Source organism: Misgurnus anguillicaudatus, chromosome 13, assembly GCF_027580225.2.
Source record: "Misgurnus anguillicaudatus chromosome 13, ASM2758022v2, whole genome shotgun sequence".
Taxonomy (NCBI): Eukaryota; Metazoa; Chordata; class Actinopteri; order Cypriniformes; family Cobitidae; genus Misgurnus; species Misgurnus anguillicaudatus.
In genome coordinates this window covers 23,870,433-23,895,423 of record NC_073349.2, presented here as the reverse complement: position 1 = coordinate 23,895,423, position 24,991 = coordinate 23,870,433, and the positions used below count along the sequence as shown (strand labels likewise).

Genomic DNA, 24,991 nt, shown 5'->3' with positions numbered 1-24,991 from the left:
ATTTGTTTGGAAGTTAAACATCATCCATGTTAGACAATAACTCTGCAAGCAAGTTGTAATTTTAGGTTTCAAACAGAGAGGCAAAAGTGAAAGATTGCAGCAGGGGTTATTGTACCCATAATGCAACATGTTATTAAAAAAACTGATAAATGCCTGTAAAACATAAATACGGAAAATTCCTTCATATTTACACAGTACTTTGTCCGTTTTTTTACGGATTTTTTTTAGAGTGTAGATTCATTAGCTGAAAGGAACAATCTGGGTAATTGTAATGAAATATGATTTTATTTCATGCTTTACAGTATTGCTCGCTTTACAGTACCACAACATACAGTACAGTATCACATCGCATGTATTGTGATACCGTACGTATCGCGAGATTCTTGTCAATACACAGCCGTAATAGTTGGTGGTTTCCCCAGATTCAGGGCGTTTGGTGATCCAAAATCTTGTTTCGACTGCTAAAGTGCACCCCGAGAATCGCTTCTGTAGATTTAGTTTTTCGTTTCAGCTCTTTGTTGCGTCATCTCTGTGTGATTTAGCGGACACACCGAATTCCTCCTCTCCACCTAAATAATAAATCTCCCACGAGCACTCTTCATATCTTTTCCCTCTCACCATCTCTCCAGGACATCTATTTAAAGACAAAGCTGACTGTACTGCTTAAGGTCGCATGAGCCGACAGCTTTAATGAGATATCGGCTAATTGCAGATTTTATTTTCCTCCGTGTTCCTATGAAAGACGATGTGTTCCTGTTTGTGTTTGTGTGTAGGCCTATGTATGTAAGTGACCTCTAAGCTTTATGCTTAATATATAAAAGATAATGACTAATGCTCATTTTGCACAGGTACCACATTCAGAGAAAGCTGTAAGAAAAAGGCTGACATTGAAAAAAAGATGCTCATATGTGTCATTTAATAGTTTCAGTGCCTACACCTGAAGGGACACTCCACTTTTTTAAAAGATATACTCATTTTCCAGCTTCCATAGAGTTAAACATTTGATTTTTACCTTTTTGAAATCCATTCAGCCGATCTCTGGCGGTACCACTTTTAGCATAGCTTAGCATAATCCATTGAATCTTATTAGACCGTTAGCATCGCTCAAAAATAACCAAAGAGTTTTGATACTTTTCCTATCTGCCTAGAAAATCGCAACTTTTAATTTTCTGTTGGTCTTAGTACACGATGTAACTACAGAAGAGTCAAGTTTTTAATAGGAAAAATATCGAAACTCTTTTGCTATCTTAGAGAGCGATGCAAATGGTCTAATCAGATTATGCTAAGCTATGCTAAAAGTGTTAGCACCAGACCGGGAGATCAGCTGAATGGATTTCAAAATTGTAAAAATCAAATGTTTAACTCTAGGTGAGCAGGAAACTTAGCATATTTTTTTAAAAAGTTGAGTGTCCCTTTAAAGCTGTAGCTATAGCTTTGTTTGCAAACTTATACTTGATCAAAAACCTCCCACACATTTTTAAGGAAATTTAGTGCAATTCTCATTCTGTTGGCAGGATCTGATGTGTTTGTGTCTGTCTGCTTTGCCCACAGGAGAACTATGACAGAAATCGTGTGTTACTCCGCCCCCTCTCTGACAGGGGTGGGGCCTGTTCAGATCAGTGTAAGCGTGGATCGTGCACAGGTCAAAGAGAGCTTGACCTTCGAGTATATAGATGATCCCACCGTTCAACGCATCGAACCAGAATGGAGCATTGCCAGGTAAGTGTACTCGCACTAGATACTGTATGACCGTTGAGTGCAAAGATAAAACTATACTTAATGTGTATGTTCGAAACGTTCAGGTAAATTTACTACTGCTAAATCCCAAAGATATTTTAGGCAAACACTTTTATGATCCTAGCCTGACAGAACTACAGTCGCTTAAATGAATGTCAGACAAGATACATTACTGAGGGAAATAAATCTTATTTACTGAATGCGGGTCAGCAGCTTTGTTCAAGGCTGCGGGTGGTTGAGACGTTCATGAAAATAAAGAGATGGCTGACTTGTGTTCAATAGATTCTTGGCATTAAAGTTAAATATGGCCATGTCAAGGTGACTATATAGATGCTTTTCTGAAAAGACAGAAAAATGTATGTTTAACAAAGTGTGTTTGATCTGAGACCTGACGAGAAACAAAAAGTTCTTGCTGCTGTTTTCTTTACACTGGTTTAAGGATCCTAACTACCATAATTCTTTGCACAACCTACTGTATAGGGGCGGTTTCCCGGACAGGGATCAGACTAGTCCTAGACTAAAATAAATGTAAGGGCTGTCCAAACTGAAAACAACTTGCACTGACATATCTTAAAATACATCAGTGCCCTTTGTTTTGCCTCGAAATGCACAAAAGTAATCTTTTAAGTAAGGCATGTTTTTTTAAACTAGTTAGTCTAGTCCTGTTTTAAGCATTTTCTCGTAACCCTCTGGTCTAAGGGGTTTTTAGGGCCTTGGAGAAGTTTTGACCTGCACTGACATTTGTGCTTTTTACAGTTGCTTAAAAACATAATGAATAATGAAAAAAGTCTTATAACACTGTGTTCAGCACAAACTGAGCTACAATATTATATGAGCAACATGTATGTACATGTTTGTATTTTTTTTTTATTTTTGTCTTCCTCTTCTTATACAGTTAACAACGAATGACAATAATTGTTTTCGATTAGGGGAGACCGGGGTTGGTTGTCACAATTTTTACTCATGCATGAATTGCTCATCTTCAAAAAATCTTTCAGCAGTAATTCTTACATGAAATGAAACTTTGGAGTCTTGGCTTTAAATGTGTATACTTTTTACTTTTCGAATGTATTGTAACAGGAAGTAATTAACCATCAAAGACACTCTGACACAATTTGACAAACAACCCCATCACGGGGTTGGTTGTCACAGGGTATGGGGTTGGTTGTCCCTATAGTGATTCAATAGGATTTCAGTGATAAATTTGGATCTGAAAAGATAATGTGTAACTTTTTAGTTTTTTAAGCTAGAAACTGCAAGTTTTAATATGAATCTACCCCTATGATAGTTGTTATTAATGCCCCTTATGTTTAAACAATGAGATTAAAGTGGGTGATCAGTTACTTGAATAGGCTTTATGCCCAGCTGCTCTATGAACTTCAGCCAGCTCCTTGTTTCCTGTCTGCCATTATTGGACAAACTGATTAATCCAGGTGTGTCTGATTATTGTTGTTGTGACTACTGAGGTCAGGCACACCTGGATTAATCAGTTTGTCCAATAATGGCAGACAGGAAACAAGAAGCTGGCTGAAGTTCAGGAAGTAGTGCAGCTGGGCATAAAGCCTATTGTCTACTGTGTTGAGAAATAAAATGAAAAAATTTTTAGTGTTAAAACCTCTTTATTTAATGCTTTATTTTATTTTAACAGCAAACAAAAACAAACAAACAGACAGACAAACAGTCTTAAAAGGTCTACATGTCCAATATTCTTATGTGACAACCAACCCCGCAAGCTATGTGACAACCATCCCCAACTGACTTCTTGACAAACATGATAAGCTAGCTACCACACGGCTATAACTTGATCGCTAAAAGATGACTCAAAATAAAGCTACTACTTTTAGCTTTTTAATGAGTGTTTAGTTTTTGAATGACTAATATCATACAAGATCTCAACACAAAAACAGCACCAACATGAAAATTTACTCTGACCCATAAAAATAAAAAATTGTCTCCTAACCTCAATGTTTTGTGTCTGCTCAGCAAAATTTCAAGTGCAAATGAGTAAGCTATTAAAGGCTAACAAATTGATATCAAAATTGAACCACAGCACCATGTAGTATGTCTGAAATAAGCAGTGTGACAACCAACCCGTGAGACAACCATCCCCGGTCTCCCCTACACTTTTCATCATTTAAAAGTAGACATTTGAAGCATTATGTAGACATCTGTCTTTTTCTGACGCGTTTCTGAAAGGAGTTCACTGAGGGAGAGAGAACTGAACGCGCATCATGTTTATTTTCTTAATTTTGCGAAAAGAACAACATTTTGTTTTTATTGGGAGTGGACACAAAAAACATTTTAACGTTTTAAATGATGCATAAATCATATCTGTATGTCCAAAATCAGCAGAGTAATCTAAGTCTCTTTGTTAAGAGATTAAAAAATAAAGAGTTTGTGGCGCCCATGCCGCACGCGACCCCAGATAGTTAATTGACAAGTTAACTCGTCATTGGCGGGGAAAGAGTTAAGTTCACTCTAAAAATGTTGGGTTATTTTCAACCCATAGTTGGGTCAAAAAGGGACAAGCCCAGCCCCTTGGGTTGTAATTTAACCTATGCCCGGGTCTTTTCAACCGATAATGCTGGGTTGTTTTAACGCATTGTTGGGACATTTTTGGGTTCATTTATCCCAACGACTGGGCTTGTTCCTTTTTGACCCGATGCTGGGTTGAAAATAGCCCAGCATTTTTAATTGTGTAACAGCATAGACATTAGGGTCCACAAATATGAGATCACTAGTCAAAATGCTTTTATGTTGCCTTTTTCGTCTGACCTACTGTATATGTTTTCTATATTCTATTTACTTTTCCGAGAAAAGTGAGAGGTTTATTCAAATTTGCTTTGGTAATGTTCTCCAGGCAGTTTCTGTAAGTACATCTAAAGTGATTTTTAAGTGGTTAATGCTACAGAATTGGTCTGATTATGCAGAGCTTTAACATATTCATGCCTAAGTGCTGAACACAATTATATACAGTCACAGTCAAAAACACAGAGACATAATGCTTAGACATTTTTTAAGCTGAATAAAGTAAATCCAGAAAGAATCTATCTGTCTTTCAAAATCAAAGAAAATGGTAACTATGTTTTAATTTATAGATGTCTTTAATTTAGTATTTGGCATATATGAGGACATTTTAAGCCATAGTTGACATTTTTTTCTGAAACACACTCGCATAAGATGCACCAGGCAAATGAAATGCTCAGCGGTAAGCAGCTATAACACCTACAGCGGGAGATTCTCGCCCTTTTACTCTCCAAAGCTTTTGTTGTACTTCATCCAACCCCGGACATTCCCGGAATGCTAAACAGGGATCAATCCTGACAATTTACCTTTAGTGATTTCAAAGACAAGTCTTGTATGTTTGATTAAATCCACTGAAACCAGTTTAAAGCATCTTTAATCGCTCTTGCGTTTTATCTTCTATGCACGGTTTAACAAAGGAAAAAATTTGGGGCAATCTTGATGTGGAAATGAATAAAACTTACAGAGGTAGTCTGGAGTTTTTGCATTCAACCTGTAAACATTCTGGTCTGAGCTGCAAAATTTGATTTAAAAATGATCAAAAGTGGTCCCTAGCTGTCACTGGGGTGGTACCCTTTTAAAAAGTACACCGTTGCACCCAAAGAGGTCATTTTAGTACCTCAAAAGTACATATTTGGTACCACAAAGTGCATATTTTATTTATATATGTACCTAAATGGTACATATTAGGACCTGTTTAAATGGTACTACCCCAGTGAATGCTTGGGATCTTTTTTTTTTGACAGTGATTATTTTGACAAATATTGCAGTTAAGTCTTTTATATAATAAACATTTTAATTGTAAAATGTAATTTTACATTTTAATTTAATATGTAAAATTTCGTTTTCCTGTTTTCTGTGATTTTGTTATTTGTATCTAACAATGTAAAAAATGGTATATTAATAATTTTTATTTGAGTTGAGATCACAGCTAAAATAATGAATCGCTTTATTACAGCAGCAATGTTAAAACAACCCTGTATCATGAAATGATGTACCTTAAGTCTTGCAAATTCTTTTTCGTGACACTGACACGTTTTTCCGCCTTTTTGCGTGAAGATGTCACGCATTTCTGTTTACATGTCACTGTCACTCAACTGTTTTGTCCTATTTTCAAACCATTGACACATCAGTTTAGTGTTAGATTTGGTGTTTACATTAGGATGTCATTTTAAGTGTTGGTTTATACCTTTTTTTGATCATTTATTTATTTATATTTTATGATTTTTAAACCATTGTCGCCTGGCATTAGGGTTAGAGTTGGGTTTGGGTAAGGATGTCATTTTATGTAAATCTAACCCTAAACCAAAGTGACAATGGTAAGAAAATAGGACAAAACAGTTGAGTTACCAATACATGACAATGACACGTAAACAGAAATGTGTGACATTTTCATGCAAAAAGGCGGAAAAACGTGTCAGTGTCGCGGAAAAGACTCACAAATTTACGTGACTATAGTTGCATAATTTCGTGATACTGGGTTGGTTAAAACAGTGTGCAAAAACTATAAACTACTCACTTATGCATTTCCATACACAAGTATTATCCTATTTTAGCTGAAGTAAGTGCAAACAAAACCAGTTATCTGTTTTAATTCTTTACAAACTTTTGCAGTTTAATAATAACAGGTTTATTGTAAATAAATAAGCAAAAGTTGTTTATGCTCTTATGTTTTATAGTGGACACACGCCTCTGGTGGTGACCGGGACGAACTTGGATGTCATACAAGAGCCGAGAATTCGGATCAAGTACGGCGGGCGGGAATCAGTAAATGTGAGTAACTGACAGCAAATGCTGTTTACTTATTTATCCAGGTTATCGGCTGTATCTCAGTTATCTGTGTTTGAAATGACCTCAGTTACCTGAGCTCAGGGCTTTTGGGAAAACGGCTCGTCGTGTGAGCCGATATCTTATGAGAGTGAACAAACTGAAACCAAATCGTATCAGTTCGACCTCAGTAATGCGCGACCTTGGAAAGTGGCATGCATTGTCTGCAGGTTTGAGTTAATTGTCTGTGACTTTCAAAGAGAAAGGATCGGCTAGTCTACGCGCTGCCATTTTGGGATGCATTAAACTAATTTCCGTCCTTTCTGTTGACCCACGGAGGCGAGATCAGCCGTGACTCACTGCTGTAACTCCAGAAATCTCATCTGGCTCCTACCCACAAGCCTCCGCGTGACCTCTTTTTAAGCCGCGTACTGTATCTGTAATTTCGACTAAGTACCTGCTGAATTATTCAGACTGCGTAAAACGGTGTGGATGAAGCATTTTACTCGTCTGCTACAATTGCCAAACCGGCATTTGTTGGCCATTATCTGTAAATTCTTCATCATTGAAAAGGTTTCTGGATGTACCAGTGGATTGTGGAGTGCTGTGAGCGCTGTGTTGGTTAATGGCTTGCAAAAGCAAAATAATCTGCTGTCAGACAGGCTTGGTCAGCATAAAGAGATCCCGAAATAATAAGGCCGATGGGTGAGGAATTTGTGCAAATTTAATTTGCTCGACACTGCAGGGAGTCCTAGTTTAATTAATGGAATAGTTATTTATTTATTTAATTTTTTTGCTTGATCTTACCAGACCAGATGTTGCGATAACCATCTAGTATTCAAAGAGAGAGAGAGACTTACTGGTGTACTTTCTCAGAATAAAGATACAAGAAGGTACTAAAGTCGGTCGAACTGTACAAGATAAAAGCATGACGTATGTCTTCAGAAGACATCTGTAGTGAACGTAGTAAGAGACACATGTATGGTTTTGTATTTTCAAAGGCATCATTTAAAATCCCCATCCACTGTTATTGTGTGAAAAAGAGACGCTTGCTTCTGGAGGAGGTAAATTAATACTGAGTTGGAACGACATAGGAACAAGCGAAGATGCATTTTTGGGATGAACTATTCCTTTAACCGCAGAAGCTACAATTACACATCTTTTTATTCCCGTCCATCCCTGTATTTTCGGATGTGGGGGGCTTTAGGTGTCTGGCAATCAGAGTTGAGCACCCGTCAAGGCAGCTTTTAAACTGTCATGTGTCTCCTCCCCAAATTGCCTCCGTACCTCCTACCACCACCCGCACCCCCCTCACCTGGCAGGGTTCTGAGAAGTCGAACGAAAGGCGCACAATTGCCTTTGTGCATCCTGCTGTACCTGTCACCAGCCCGCAATTGAGACATTAATCATTTTCCTGATTATAGCTCAAAGATTAGTTTTGCTACCTTTGTCTTCTCCTGAGAAAAAGAAACATTCGACATGTGTGACGCCGGAGAGATCCCGTAATAAAGTCTGGAGACGCGTTCCCGAAGCGTCATGCGCCGCTCTCCGAGCCCATCACAAAAGCACTTCAGTTTTCTTCTAAAACGAAGCGATCAGACGCCCCCACCAATCAGTGTCAAAGACTTCCCCAGACACCGCGGATGAGAGCGTGCTCGCAAAACCAACAAGAAGAACATGAACTAAAAGCATTGTAGCGTGTGCATTTAACATAGAGCCACAGGCATTTGCTAGAAACTTGCAGTTTATATGAATTTCAGCTGTATATTTGTCAGAAAAAATGGTCCCTAGCTGTCACTGGGCCGGTACCCTTTCAATGAGAAAAATTTGTACCTGAAGAGTTTATAATTGTATTTCAAAGGTACACAGTGGTAGCAAATGTATATCTGTACCTAAATGGTTTATTAGGACCTTTTCAAAGGGTACTGCTAGTTTGTGACATGTTTTATCGCAAGGATGTAAAACAGCGAAAGAAAATAATTCAGAGGCGGTGAATCCCGAGGAAACATATCATTCATTAAAGCAAAATGTCTTTCTTTGATGTTTTAGCATAGGTAGAAGAGGACATCATGTCGGCCATTACATCACTTCCTGTGTCCGATCAGACATTCTGAAATGGTTCATGTGTACTGAAAAGGGTTAGTTCACCCAAAAATGTTATAAAGCCGCACAATGCCTACTTCAGTCTTTTTCATATGAAGATAATGAATCGAACCTGTTCTTGCATTTGGGAACTGGCTAGCAAACTATTTCTTTAAGGTCGCCATGAAAATAAAGTTAAAAACTGTAACTGTTTTGGAATATTGTGATATTTTTTTAGCTTTATTATTTTAAAAAAATTCATGTGCCCTCATAATCTTTAATCAAAAATGCTAATCTCCTCCCCTTCTCAAAACGACGTCACTTAACTTGCAATCATATGGTATGGCAGGTGGGCGGGGTCTGGGAGAAGATCGCAGCAATTAGCGACCCAAATTCAAACGATCCAATCAGATCTCGGTGGAAAAATTCTAATCCTGCACTGCCTTATTTCACTTCAAAAGTCATTTCACTCGCATATATAAGTCACCACGGGGAAAACATTCCAGGATTTTTCTCATTTAATGGACTTCAATGGACCCCAACACTTAACAGTTTTAATGCATTTTAATAAAATAGTTTTAAAGGACTCTAAACAATCCCAAACGAGGCATAAGGGTCTTATCTAGAGAAATGATTGTAATTTTTGGCAAGAAAAATAAAAAATATGCACTTTTAAACCACAACTTCTGATGACGTATTACGTGAGGTTGCACTGACGCGTCACAGGACTGGAGGAAGATGAGAAGTCGTGGTTTAAAAGTGCATATTTTTTCTTGCCAAAAATGACAATCGGTTTGCTTGATAAGACCCTTATGCCTCGTTTGGGATCATTTAGAGTCCTTTGAAACTGCAATTTTAAATTTTAAGTATTGGGGTCCATTAAAGTCCATTAAAATGAGAAATATCCTGGAATGTTTTCCTCAAAAAACATAATTTCTTTCTAAGTTCTATTTAAATGATGCAAAGATAGGCTTGAAACGGCTCAAATAAATCATATACAAGTACATCAATTATTCTGGACACACTTTTTAAGGTCCAATTCTCACTATTAACTAACTATTAACTACTTTTGCCTCAATATAGTTCTAATAAATGCTTATTAATATATAGTAAAGTAGTTGTTAAGTATTGGTAAGATACTGCTAAGTGCATTCAATCTAATCCATACATTCAATTTATACTTCGCTTCGCATTACCATCTTGGGTGTCCATCATTTTAACGTTAGACTTTAATTTTTTACGTTAAATCCACTATTGTATTAAATATAATTATAATACAGTCCATACATAGTATTTAATTCAATTACATCAGAAGTAACTCTAATTAAATTATAAAAACTTTAATTTAATTACAGTACTGTAACAACACTGACTACTGGTAAAGACAAAATACAAAATAAACACCTTGTCTCGGATTCTAGCTTTTCACCCTGGAGCTGGAGAGATGAGTGTAGAGATAGTTAGATTCATTAACTTAGGTGGATGGCACTGAGCTTTGCCGAGTCATTTCATGTCAGTTCATGGAAATACCTGAAACCAATTATTTCAGAGAGACAGGAAAGAGAATGGCTCCCAATTATTTTCACAGCCAAATACCTGCAGAGATAGTCAGATGATCTTAGTCTGGTGCAGGTCCTAGAATAGTGCAAATAAAAAAAAATCAACTACTGTACCATAAACATGAGGTTTTGACCTGCTTTGTATCTGCATGTCCGTGTGCTTGCACTGGATGTTATTTAGTATTCAAATTAAAATCGTCCAATTACAGTAAACTTAAGCAAGTGGGAGAAGAGAGGAAGTGAAAAAGCAAACTGGTACAGCAAGACAAAATGTGACAACCGGCAATGTGCGTTCAGCCAGTTTAAAACAGATGGCGTGCCGAGCCTGAGCCAGGATCTTTCAGGCTGTTCAGGGTCGTGCCAGGCTGATTGTGTCCACAGCATCTGTTTCTGGCATGGCGATGCCATCAAAGGGCAAATGAAAAACAATAATAAAGTTCAGTTCATCACGCTCTGCTAGGTTTGTCAGTGCCGTGAGAAGCATGTAGGTCTCATTTAGGATGTAAAAGCCTAATGGGTAGAAATCTGAGCGAACATTACAAATGTTGCAGGTTTAGTCTTTGCCTGCATTTACTTGTATGCATTTTAATCCACACTTAAAGTGCATTCATTCTTTACATACAAATTAGCTTTACATCACCTTTTTAAGTTCAGGAAAATGTTAGTATTTAGCAAAAAATAAAAGATCACAAAAAAGATGATTTTGTATTATTTTAATATTTTTTTTCCTTTTGTTAAACTTTTAGATAGCTTCTAAAGGTCATTACTATATTAAAAAATAAGATCTTATAACAAATTTTGCAAGGAGGATGTAAACTTATGAGCTCAAATGTAGATAATGCTGCTTAGTCAGGTCCATAGACTGTAAAAAAAAGATTGACGACGCCCGCTCGCTCTCTTCCATTGGTGAAAAGTGAAGCCGCCAGTGTCCCGATACGGTGCTGACATCTTGGGTCTTGAGTCTGCGCAGTAGCGATTTCGGGATCCGCACAGTAGTGAGCAGGAAGTAAAGCCGCGAAATCAAGGTCTCGCTCTCGCGGAATGCGCATATCACAGCTGTCAATCATGACGTAACTAAAAACAAACTTATTTTAAAAACAAACACTTGAATTTACATCAGCGTAATAAAAACTACAGTAAATAACAGAAACCAGCTTCAGAAAAAATATAATTGAAGTGTAATTAAATTGTTTAGTTGGACTCAAGTCCCATTGAACAACATGGGGGAGGCAGGGTTTATGACCTATACTGGGACCAGTCACTTGGGGGCGATGGCTTCTCTTTTCAGGGCTTGTGCGGCACACTTGGTCAGATCCCGAATGTTACGATGTAATGTTTTGTTTATATATGATTCTTCATAAGGTTCTATGTTATATATCCCATAGGATAAAGTTAATTGATCAATTAATATTAAGGAAGACTTGTTATAGCTGCGAGGGCAGGATTATAATACTGTAGTTTTAAAGTAAGGGACATTTCACAAGACTTTTTTAAGAGGTCAAATAAATCTTTGGTGTCTCCAGAGTACGTATATAAAGTTTTAGCTCAAAGTGTCATATAGATAATTTACTATAACATGTTCAAATTGCCACTTTGTAGGTGTGTGCAAAATGTGCCATTTTAAGTGTGTCCTTTAACATGCAAATGAGCTGATCGTTGCACTAAATGGCAGTGCCATGGTTGGATAGTGCAGATTAAGGGGTGGTATTATCCCCTTCTGACATCACAAGGGGAGCCAAATTTCAATTACCTATTTTATTACTGGGTTGATCGTATTCAGGCATTTTTTTATGGTATGTCCCCTTTAAACATTGTTATTGTGTCTATTAAATTACTTTTTGCAAAGTTTAAGAGTGCTGTGATGTAAATTTGTCAGAAATGCACTGTTTTGGGCTTGTCCCCGTCCAGTCTTTTTAAAGGGGACATATCATGACAATCTGACTTTTTTAATGTTTAAGTGCTATAATTGGGTCTCCAGTGCTTCTATCAACCTTAAAAATGTGAAAAGGATCAACCCAGTTACTAAGTTACTTAGTTTTGGTAAACCAGTCTCTGCAAGCATGTGAAAAATAGGTAAAGGAAAATTGTCTCCCCTTGTGATGTCAGAAGGGGATCTTATTATAAAAATACCGCCCCTAATCTGCACTATCCAACCACGCACTGTCATTAAGTGCAGAGAGAGAGAGAGAAATAATAATTGAAAGCACAATTGAGTTTCAATTTCAACAAACCACCATTATGGCGATCAGTGTTTGCATTTCATCAGCTCCTTTGCATTTAAAAGGACACAACCAAAAATGGCACATTTTGCTAAAAAGTGGCAATTTTAACATGCTATATTAAATTATTTATATGGTAATTTGAGCTAAAACTTCACATACGTATTCTGGGGACTCCAAAGATTTAATTTACATCTTAATAAACGTCTTGTGAAATGTCCACTTGAATTTCCCCTCTATTTTAAAGATATGAAAAGAAATGTACATTTATACATTTGGCATCCTTTTTCATTTATCATACTGTTAGTGTAACTTTACCCATGTAATTCAGTTATTAGGCATGCATCTTAAAACAAACCATTATTCAGTCCAAGGGAATAAACCTCTCCTGAAAACTTGTTTTCTCTCCAAATCGCTTTCCAGAAAATTCATCCATAAGGATGCAAATGTTTTCTTCGGGATACATCAAGCCAGTGAGCAAAGAAAAACCAATACCAGTTAATCACTGACAAAAACACCATAGCAATCTTAAGATGTCTGTGAAGAATATCACTTATTATACACTCCTCGTGGACCGAAGTGCAGAGGAATGAAGCGCAAAAGCTCTGGAATGAGATGCACCCTCAATCTCACCAAATCAAGTTTGTGTGGTCTAAAGTAGTTAGTATCGATTGCGGCTCGGGCTGCGAGGAGTCGAGATGCAAGCAGGAGGCGGGGCGATCGCCGGCCCTGCCGGGCTTTGAAGATATTTAGCTCTAATTAAGTTTCTCTCCTGAGAGTCGAAGAGAAGAAAGGAGCGAGATGAAAAACTCCCGGCGCAGTCGGGCTTTCACAGCAATCAATTTTGTTGTCAGAGCGTCAGTGTTGTTCTCTGTTGCTCGGAGGGAACGGCTCGATGTTTGAGCGTGTCCGTCGAGTGTGACTGCTGATGTTTATGCGGTACAGCTCACGGTTGTTGAGTTCTCGTGAGGTATGAGAGTGTTATTAGCTAATTGTTTTATTAGTGCAGTTTGAACTCAGTTATCTTGCAGCTGTGCTTTTCTATCACACATTAAAAAATCATTACAAAAGTTATAAATTAGATAACGTGCACTAATTTTGTATTTTAAATAAATTGAATGCTAAATATTCTAATATAGGGCTATAAAGATGTTTTTGCATAATGACATTTTTTCATCATGTTTAACTATAAAATTGGTTGAACAATTGAAGAGCTCAGATGCAAAACCGCTAAACGCCACCTCCATCAAAAATGAGATTATGATATTGACCGAATGCTCTCTGGACACATTATAATCTGTGTAAAAAATGTATTAATCTGTTAAACTGATTTTTTAGCAAAGTCCTTTAAGTGACTGCAGTGCACTTTACCCGGTTACCAAATATATATTAGGGTATTCACAAAATGTTTGAGTCCTTTTTTTTTATTCAAAATGGACATAAAAGGTGACTAGAGACTTTTTTATAAGTGAGGATTTTTGCATGTACTTAGAGGGTTTTGGATTAAAAGACAGTCAAATTTGTTTAAAGGGCATCTACGTCACTGCTAAGAACAATGTTATTTTGTCTATTTGGTAAAATACAATGTGTTTGCTTGGTTTATTGTTAAAAACACATTATTTTCCACATATTGTAAATTTTTGTAGCTCCAGATGTCCCTCTCTTCCTGAAACGCACTTATTCATGTACAAAAGTCATCTCATCATTTAACCCGTTAATTGGCGCTGTTCCGTGAGCGGGACACCTACATTTATTTCAATATTTTCTATGTAAATGTTAATCTATCACGACAAACTATATATTGTTGTAAAGGTCTAAGAATGTAGTTTTCATATTTCAAAACCTTTTAGCAGTAATAATAATGCAGTAACTCTAATTTATTCATTTGTGACACAAGTATGCAGCAAACCTCAAAGCAAACCAGCACACAAACCTCAGTTTTTTGACAATTTTATGTATGAAAAATTATACTATATTGCATTTTTATTTATTACAAATAAATGTAAACTGCTTTAAAAAAAGAAATATTTTCACCTCCAGACACTTCCCTAAAAAACGTTGAAGTGTCTTCTTTAAAACAAAAAATGACCAAAATTAAAACCAAAATTAGGCTTCTAGACCAAAAAAAAAAATAAATGCCAGAGTTATATTAATTTAAAGGTGTATATCACCTTTTCACCAACCCCCCACTCAAAAAAGGCTGTGCCAGTTAAAGGGTTAAAAAGTGCTGTGTCCCTGATTGGCCAGCTAATCTGTACGTTGTAATTGGCCTGAATACCTCTGATGTCAGCCGGAAATGTAACGCTCCTTACCATGTTTGAAAGATTCGGTCCGAAGCGGTAGGGATTATGATAATGTCGGTCTAGTCTACATCACCAATCCCAGGAAGTAAACTGTTGCCTACAATCCGTGCGTTTGTTGTAGTCCAAAAAAAGAGATTTACGTTGGAGACGATAACTCGCATCATCGTTTACTTTGTGGTTTATACCTTTTGAATATCGTTAACATGTACTAATAAACACTTACACATCAAAGAAAATGTAAAATCATGAATCGGATAATTGGTGCTCTTTAATACCACTGAAATGACTAAAGTGACATTTGTGAAAGTAAGGAATTTCAATTACATAAGGAATAATTGACAACGGGTCGTTGAATTATTCAAAAACAAAGCACATGCAAGGTGGTAATGCGGTACGACGCGTAGCGGAACTCAAAGAACCAGAGTCAAATATTTCACTACATTGCTCTCATGGTTATTTTAAGACATTTGAATGTCAGGTGTGCGTTTATTAAAAAATAATGCATACGAATGGAACATTTCTCAACCAATCAGAATAAAGAATTCAACAGCCCCGTGGTATAATGACTAATAACCTTGTCATTGCCATTACAGTGAAATTACAGAATTTAAACATAAGTGCTAAATAAAAATTGCTCATTGCAAGAAAACATGTCAGATGCACTTAGAGGGTTTTGAACTCTTCTGTACTCTTCAAATATTTGTCATGGCAGCAGTATGACAATACAAATCAAATCAATTGTTTTCCTTTCTTTGATTTTAGTGTGAAAACACATTTTTGACAGCAGATTTACATCTCATTTCTTTCACGAAGACGGTCTGAGTTTATTGTTGGGCCTCATGCTGTTTTGCGATGCAGAGATTCGATCAGAAGAGTATAATTTATACTTTTCTTCTTTGCTGACTTTTGCACATAAAAAGCTATTCTGTCCTTTGATCTTTAGCTGTGCTGTTGTCCAACAAAAGGAAATGCAGCTGTAGTCTTTTCAGTTCATTCGAAAACAGATGGTATCAAAAAGATCTTAATGGGAAAGAACTGAAGTGAGATAAAACAATGAATAACAATTACTGGCGAAAATGCTGATGAATATAAAGTTAATATCAACCCTCTATCTCTCTCTCCTCCAGGTGTGTAAGGTTCTGAACATGACCACCATGAGCTGTTTCGCTCCCTCTTTGACTGCCGAGTACAGGCCGGGTTTGGACTCCGTGAAGCATGCGGATGAGTTCGGCTTCATCTTTAATAACGTGCAGGCTCTGCTGGTGTACAACAACACTAACTTCTTATACTATCCCAACCCTTTCTTCGAACCTCTCAGCACCAATGGCATACTGGAACAGAAACCCGGCTCCCCTATTATTCTAAAGGTAAGTTTACAAGACTCAAACTTTGACCCTGAGAGGTAGTTACTTTTTAGCATATGATACATGTATATACAGTATCTGCAGAAGTCTTAGCTAGAAGTATTAAGCATTCAACTTTGTCGCGCGACTGGACACGCCCATCCAGCCATCAATGGTCACTGTCGCTCGTGTCGCCGGATGCCGCCGAGCTTCCATTGAAATCAATGAGATTGTGTCGCTCTGCTACTGCTAGTCGCTTATAATGTGAACGAACCTTAAGACTTCTGCATAGTACTGAATGTTTATATTGTGTGTGCGTGTGTATTTTAGGGTAAGAACCTGGTTCCTTCTGCATCTGGAGGTGTAAAGCTCAACTACACTGTACTGATCGGAGAGACCCCCTGTTCTGTCACCGTGTCTGAGTCTCAACTGCTGTGCGAGCCTCCTAATCTCACCGGCCAGTACAAAATCATGGTACGATCAAATAACTTTTTCATCCTCTGATTAACTCTTTCACCGCCAGTGTATTTAAAAGAATGCCAGCCAATGCCAGCATTTTTTTATGAATTTTTACAAAAGTTTAAAGCTTTCCAGAAAAATTTTCTTCTTTAACTACTGTATATAAACATAAAATATATCAAATTAGACAGAATGTCTGCTTTCAAAAAAAAAGTTTTATCCTATCTTCATTTGTTTTCTTTTTATCACCTTTCAGATATGGGTAGGTTTCTTCAAAAATACAAAATCTTGAGCAAAAAGCTTAGATAATAGCATTTTTGTAAAGGATTTTTGTTTTGTTGATAAAAACATATAAGGAGTTTTTACGGTTTTTGGATCAGTGGATGCTTCAGTGTTTTATGAGTTGGGTAAGAGCACCACCTAGTGGGTAATACCGGAAATATGGATTGCAGTAAAATCTCGTCCTTGGCAGGGAAGCATTTTCTCTTCATTGACAAGATCACTCGTCAATAGCAGGGAAAGAGTTAAAGGGAACAATCACAAAAATCTGACTTTTCCATGTTTAAGTGCTATAATTGGGTCCCTAGTGCTACTATCAACCTAGAAAATGTGAAAAGATCAACCCAGTAACTTAGTTTTGGTAAACCATTCTCTGCAAGCATGTGGAAAAATAGGTAATTAAAATTTGGCTCTCCCTGTGATGTCAGAAGGGGATAATACCGCCCCTTAATCTGCACTATCCAACCACAACACTGCCATTTAGGGCAGAGATCAGCTCATTTGCATTTAAAAGGAAACACCCCAAAGCAAAACAAAAATTCTCACACCTACAAAGTGGCAATTTTAACATGTTATAATAAATTACCTATATGATATTTTAAGCGTAAACTTCACATACGTACTCTGGGGACACCAAAGACTTATTTGACATCTTAAAAAAGTCTTGTGAAATGTCCTTTTTAAGAGTTACGATTACACTTTACAATAAGGGACCATAAAATATATAGAACTAAGACATAAATGTATTTTTACTTCAGCATGAACTAAGGCTGAGTTATTGCATGTACTAATCATAAACTAATGAAGAGTCATCATTAATTACAACATTACATTTTTTTAAGTTGTTATTTAAAAGTATAGCGGAAGATTTTCTTTTTCCGGGTGGATCATCAAGACTATTGGTCATCCCAGTTGTCAATCATTCTGATGATATGTTAACGTAAGGCAGTCGAACGTGCTCATCCCTAGGTTTTGCTTTCTGCACATGTGCACTTTCAGGTGTATATATGTGGTGAGCTACGGTTTCAGCCATTCATTGAAGCTCGGATTCTCAACATGTTTTTTCAAAATGTCTGAGGGTCACAAGAGAAAAACTGTCTATGAATTGTATGACAAGAAGAGAAAGGGCTTTGAAGAAAGAAACAAGACCAGAGTTTTTTTTTTAGGGGAATTTTTCACACGCTGGCGTGCGCTAAAAGCACAGGTTGGGCTTTCCACTGATGCCTCAGTCGTGAAGTTTCTACTCGACATGTAAAGTTTGTCATGTTATTTGGAGAAATCCATTTAAAATGACTGCTAGTAAAAGTTGATGTAAGCTATGATTAGCGATGCTAGCCACGAACCGCGCAAACATCTCAATGTATGAGCCATGCCGACAGCATCTTGTAAACAGAGCGAAGAGAAGAACTAGGTGCGTACAAATCTTCCACTATACCTTTAATAATGAATTAATGTGTTGAGTCATGTTGAAGTTAATGATGACGCTTGATTAGTTTATGATAAGTACTTGCCTTAACTCAGCATTACTTCATATTTAAATAATTAAATGAATTTAGGTATTAGTTCATTATGATTCATTGACCCTTATTATAAAGTGTTACCAAAATTACATGTTTTTTACACCCAAAGGGCCCTTTACCTCTTGTTTATTAAGTTTGAGACCTTGGGAGTAATCAAATGAGATCTGGTATTGGTGTAGATGCAGGCCAGACCGTGTTGTTGCTCTTATCATGTTCCCTGGGAACAGACATCCATTTATCGTTAAGTGCTGCCTGAAAACTTTGTTTATACCGAATGGGTTTGTGTGTTTTGTCTGTGTCTTTGTTGTTTCGGTGGGTAAGGTGTAATTTTGCACTCTGCGTCTCTGTATGACCATTTTTATATGTGCTTCTGTAGCGTTGGATTGATTCTGATATATATATATATGTGTGTGTATATGTGCGTGTGTTTATCTCTCAGGTGCAAGTTGGAGGGCTGCATGTTTCTCCCGGCTCAGTAAACATTCTTTCCGACAGTCTGCTGACCCTTCCCGCCATCGTCAGCATCGCTGCAGGCGGCGGCCTTCTTCTCATCATCGTCATCCTCGTGCTTATCGCCTACAAGCGCAAATCCCGAGAGAACGACCTCACGCTCAAGAGACTCCAGATGCAAATGGACAACCTGGAGTCCAGGGTCGCGCTGGAGTGCAAGGAAGGTGAGAAAAACGCAACCAAACACTTTATATACTGTACAGGCCATCCAAAATGACTTGCAATGCATTCGAAGTACATTATTTCATCAGTTCCCTTGCGGTGGTAATGCAATGCTCCCCAATTTGAGCTACAGGAACATAACTATACCCTTACTTACTACACTTTTACAGTGTAATACTCAACGTTTAAACTTTAGTTTTAATAATGTCAGTCACATTCGTATTGATGAGGTTGCAGCAGCCAAATCCTTAGGCGTGGGTGATGCATCACACCTCACGAGCTGAAGGATCCCGGAGGCTGTTGCAAATGAAAGCTGCTTTATAGACACAATGACCCGTTGTTAGCAGGGCTGAGCGGACAGGGTTTGTGCCGACTGACACTAGAGCCGTGAGGATTTTAAGGTGCTGAGGTATTAAAGGGGCAGATTTCGGCTGTCAGATCGAGAGATTTCCGCTCTTTATGAATGCCTAAGAGAGACTCCGGGGTTAAAATAAGAGACGGGGTACTGATAGACAACAAGAAAGATGATGAGCAGAAAGAGCATTTCAGAAACAGAGACAAAGGAGAAATAAGAAAACGTGAAGTGAGGTGAGAGGGAGAGAGAGAGAGAGATCTCCCTCAGGGTAGAGTGATGCCGCTGGCTGGACCCAATTAAAGAGATCCCACCTACAGTCTCCACCAGCAGGGGACAAACACTTCAGCAGCCTTCAATTTACTCGCTGTGTGTGTGTGTGTGTGTGTGTGTGTGTGTGTGTGTGTGTGTGTGTGAGAGAGAGAGAGAGAGAGAGACTCAAATAGAGAGACGGAAAGATTTTTTTCCGGTTTGCTCTCTGTCAGCCTTTAGGAACTTCATCACAACCTGAAACTGGAAAAAGCAAAACCTTCAGAGATCTTGATTTGAACAGCATTGAATGTTCGGAAAAAGACAAAAGCACTCACATATATTTTTAAAATCACTAAACATTTAATTCTCTATAAAGAAAATGAGCCAATAAGGACCAATAAGATAACTTGCATTGCGACAAGTTTTTTTATTACTGTAATGCAGTATTTTATTCTGCATAAATTATATTTAATATTAAATAAGGTAAATAAAATACAATAAATATAATTTAACCTTTTTTATTACTGTAATGCAGTATTTTATTTTGCATAAATTATATTTAATATTAAATACAGTAATAATATACAATAAATATAATTTAACCTTTTTAATTACTGAATGCAGTATTTTATTCTGCATAAATTATATTTAATATTAAATACAGTAATAATATACAATAAATATAATTTAACCTTTTTAATTACTGAATGCAGTATTTTATTCTGCATAAATTATAATTAATATTAAATACAATAAATAATATACAATAAAAATAATTTAACCTTTTTTATCACTGTAGTGCTGTATTTTATTCTGCATAAATTATATTTAATATTAAATTCAGTAAATACTATACAATGAAAATAATTTAATCTTTTTTTCATTAAAGTAATGAGTCGGAGATGTTTCTTACATTGTGTTTTGATTGTGATGGATGAAATCTATTTAATTGTCAGGAAAATAATCAATATTTTTGACAGGTTTTTCATTGCATCGACAAGTTTCATTAAGCTCGCTGACTAATGTTATAAACTGACAATGAAATATAAATTATTTAGTGTACTGAAATAATAACATCATCTTCATTTTCTCTCCCATCTGCTTGTAGCATTTGCAGAGCTGCAGACAGATATAAATGAGTTAACCAGTGATTTGGACCGAGCTGGTATCCCATATCTGGATTATCGCACATATGCCATGAGAGTGTTATTCCCCGGGATCGAGGATCATCCTGTGCTCAGAGAACTTGAGGTCGGCTGTCATCTGCTTTAATTACATTTATTAACAAAACACTGTGTCTTAACTAAGCATGACGCAACATCAATTTCACAATGACATAAAAATAGAAACCAGCAAAAGACAAAATGTCCTGTTGTAACGCTTAAGATATGGACTTGCATGTAGCATGTGCGCTCACAGGTGTAAATTATATATAAAGTATTGGATTTATTTGGTAACAAAATTGAGTTCTAAAAGCGTTTGTATTTTTGCTCTGTGTTCCAGGTCTCTGGTAATGGGCAGCTGAGTGTGGAAAAAGCTTTAAAAGTATTTGCTCAGCTGGTCAACAACAAGGTGTTTTTGTTGACGTTCATCCGAACGCTGGAAATGCAACGTTCCTTCTCCATGCGTGACCGCGGGAATGTGGCGTCGCTCATCATGACGGCTCTACAGGGTCGGCTGGAGTATGCGACGGATGTGCTCAAACATCTCTTGTCTGACCTCATCGAAAAGAACCTGGAGAGCAAGAACCATCCCAAACTACTGCTCAGGAGGTGAGAACGAACACATGCACAATGATGTAATGTAGCTTACTGTAGTTTTCACACAAATGCACGATTTTTAATAATACACACAGTTCCCAATCTACCTCACAAACCTGCGGTGAGACAGATATGACACTGAAAATGAAAAATCTGGTGCATTATTGTATTAGATTTATACAATAATATATATATGCATACATGCATAAATGTTCATTTCATACGATGTAATCCAGCCACATAGTATAAATGATAAATTAACTAATTTAACGTCATATTAGAATGATTATAATGACTTGTAATGGATTATAAAACAACAGGGATACAGACGGTGTATGATTGACATCTAATGGTGCATTCACACCAGCCGCGGTAGAGGTGGCAAAAATGTAATGTTCATTCGCATGTAAAAGCCGCACGTAAAATTCTAGTAATTTGAGACATTTAAAATTCGCGTCATGGGAGGGGCTTCTGCGACTCCGCTGAGACTCTGCTCGCTTCCTGTAATCACGTCACTATTACAGCAAGGTCCTGATTGGTTAATGTGGCGCGGAAATCTGCCGAAAGGATGCCTAATCGCGTCTTTGCATTGACTTAACATGTAAATCACTCACGCTTGCCGCCTTTACCGCATCTGGTGTGAACCCTACATAATGGTTGGGTTTGTTAACTCATTCCCTGCCAGCCTTTTTTTAAAGTTGCCCGCTAGCTTTTAGTTTCGCAAAATGCCTTCCAGGAAAAAAACAAAACAAAAACATTCTATCATATCTAGATTTTTTTTCTCCACTTTTAAACTCTTAAATATTGGTATTTTTCTTTAAATATATTTTAAGCAAAAAGCTGAAATAATTGCAATTATTAATAATTAATAATAATAATTAATAATTGAAATATTCCTTCACAATAATAATAATTTTTCAGATTCAGAACGATTATCAAAACATACAGTTTAAAATTAGTAAATAACTTTTTGCTTTAATTTTTTTTATTGGGTATTAAAATTCATCAGGAAAACATTTTTATGCAAATGTTTTCTCTTAATTGATATTCATGAGATAACTCGTCAATGACAGAGAAAGAGTTAATGGAAACCTCAAGGTTAATGTATTTATAGTTACATCTGTTGCTTTTATATATATATTTGTGTATATGCTTTGCGTTAAGATTGTTTAATTGATCATAACTATTTATTTTATTTGTTTGTTTGTCTTTTTTAGTTTAGTTTGGTTTTTGGTTCACATTATTAGTTCGCTTTGATTACTAAAAATGTGTAATTTTTTTGTTATACACTAATAAAGCTGCTGTGAGGACTGTAATGTCATATGGATGTAGTAAATACCTAATTAAGCTAAATGTACTTTTCTGTGATCTTACAGCCTAATAACGTTATCGATTCATGGTCTATAGATCCACCTTTTCTGTATTTCTCTCCAGTCTCTAAGTACGGCCTCATTGTCAGCGTCACTTATCGTCTATGTGCCAGTTTCTCATAAAACATTAATGACCGTCTCATATCCACTTGTTTTCCCATTTTTCCCTCTCCTTATTTCCTCCCTCTAAATATGTTGAGGTTTTCAAAGACCGTATATACCAGCACGTCAACTAGGAGATTTAGACTAATAATGATTAAACAAAGAGTTGCCCGAGGGTTAGCATATATCCCAGTCCATGGCTGCTTTCATTACAGCCCTGTTTGATGAAGACTAAGCGTATTTTAGCTTTAGGTGATTTGTTCTTGCCGAAAGCAGCATTATATCAGCTGTACATCACACTTTGAATATCCGGAGCAGACGCTGTAAACAAACACAACTGCTGTTTTTCCATCTCTGTTGGATGATATTTTATGTGTTGTGATGCGAGTTGGCTCATTCGTAGTCATAGATGCAGTGAAATGTGGATTATGCCGTTGTTTAAAGCGACAGATGCCTCGTCTCTCTCATTATCTGCTATCATTAGGACCAGAAAACACTTAATCCTCCCATATTGGCAGATCAGGGCCTGTAGATGACACTTTTTCGTTTTTTTTCTATATGGGAATTTAAGAGATTACCGATTTGACGTGCTACTTTTGCTGTTGTTCGCATTGTGTGTCCTCACTTGTCTAGAAAGCATCTGGTGAATGAGAAGACTTGTTAATCTGTATTTTCTTCACTTTTTTATGTAGTTTTCTTTAATTTACTTTCACCCTTCGCTACTTTTCCGTCAAAAATGTTATAATTTTTCGCTCTGTCTATCTTGAGCATTTTTATATTCAGTGTTGTGGAAAGTTACTTTTAAAAGTAATGCATTACAATATTAAGTTATTCCCCAAAAAAGTAACTAATAGTTACTTTTCATGGAAAGTAATGCTTACGTTACTTTTGCATTACTTTTTCTTACTTGGCTGAGGCTTGAAAGAGTGCCTAATTCTACATTAATATGTTTAGTTTAATTCAGTACATTATTTTATTTTTAAATTGAATTAATTAAACTGAAAAGTAACTTGCATTACTTTTTAAAAAAGTAACTCAAATATTAATGTGTACGTTTATAAACTAATGCGTTACTTTACTCGTTAATTCAGAAAAGTAATATTATTACGTAATGTGCGTTACTTGAAATGCATCACCCCCAACACTGTTTATATTTATTTATCCGTTGATTTTAATTAATTCTCCCGATTATAAGATACATCTGACACACGTGAGGGATGTTTTTGCAAGCTGTCTTTTATCACCACCATCAGTTCTTGGGAAGTTGTAAGATGCTAATAAACTCTTTGATAGACTCTGTTTCAATGGAAACACGTGAACAGGACAAAACCTGTGCCTGTCGAGTAGTTTTATGGGGTCTTTAACAAGCGGCAGAAAGCCAAAAGCATTGAAATCCAAAAGCTTAAAATGCGCTACATAGCTGGAGTTGATAATATCACAAGCGAGTGAGCGACTTTGATGGTCCTTCTACATTTTCTTGATGTAAGAACAAAGCACATTCATGTATGTTAAGGAAAATAATGAATGTCAAAGATGCCCGTGGGCCAGTTGCTTGCAAATGAGACATCTTTAGGAATCAGACAATATCAACAGAGAGACTCATTTATTTTTATAAAGTGACCCACTTGCATTTAATGATAACCGACTGTGAAAAATAACAAGGGTCTGTCGGGTCTCTGTTTCATTTCAAATAGCCTCAAGCATAATTGGCATTAATTTTCGCATGTCTATTTTATTTGATTTGATTATAGAGATGGAAAATCTCAAGAATGAAGCTTGTTTCGGATCAGCAGGGAATCTGAATGTTTGACTGAGCACTGTGGAAAGCCACAATAAATGAATACTCAGTTGTACAGGGCATGAAAGTCATAAAGTTTAGGGCTTTTGTGACACAAGGGATAGATGTGCACGGGGCAAAAACTAACACAGAGTTAGTTGTAATGCTGAATTTACACCAACCGCGTTTCAGCCATCAAAATCGCGTCTACTGTGCCTAGTTTGCGGCTTGAACAGTTTGAATGCATTCGCGAGTGTAGAGCGGAGTAGACGCATGGAATAGCAAGCATTTGACGCACGTCGCGTCAGAGGCAAAATCCACTTCTTGTGGGAGAGGCAAGTGCAAGATGACTTATGTTGATTGTGCATTTATCAAGAGAGTTACCAGTTTGTATTTGGTAACCTTACTATAGGG

General features: G+C 36.8%; 1 protein-coding gene across 1 annotated transcript in view; it reads left to right on the top strand.

Moving 5' to 3' along the window:
* The window catches only part of plxna2 (plexin A2), a 260,451-nt gene that overhangs the window by 196,603 nt on the left and 38,857 nt on the right, over nt 1-24,991 (top strand). The window contains exons 16-22 of the mRNA XM_073875455.1: nt 1,552-1,719; nt 6,441-6,534; nt 15,819-16,058; nt 16,365-16,508; nt 18,732-18,966; nt 20,677-20,819; nt 21,072-21,340. Coding sequence (XP_073731556.1) covers nt 1,552-1,719; nt 6,441-6,534; nt 15,819-16,058; nt 16,365-16,508; nt 18,732-18,966; nt 20,677-20,819; nt 21,072-21,340 — 1,293 coding nt within the window. The remainder of the gene's footprint in view (nt 1-1,551; nt 1,720-6,440; nt 6,535-15,818; nt 16,059-16,364; nt 16,509-18,731; nt 18,967-20,676; nt 20,820-21,071; nt 21,341-24,991) is intronic.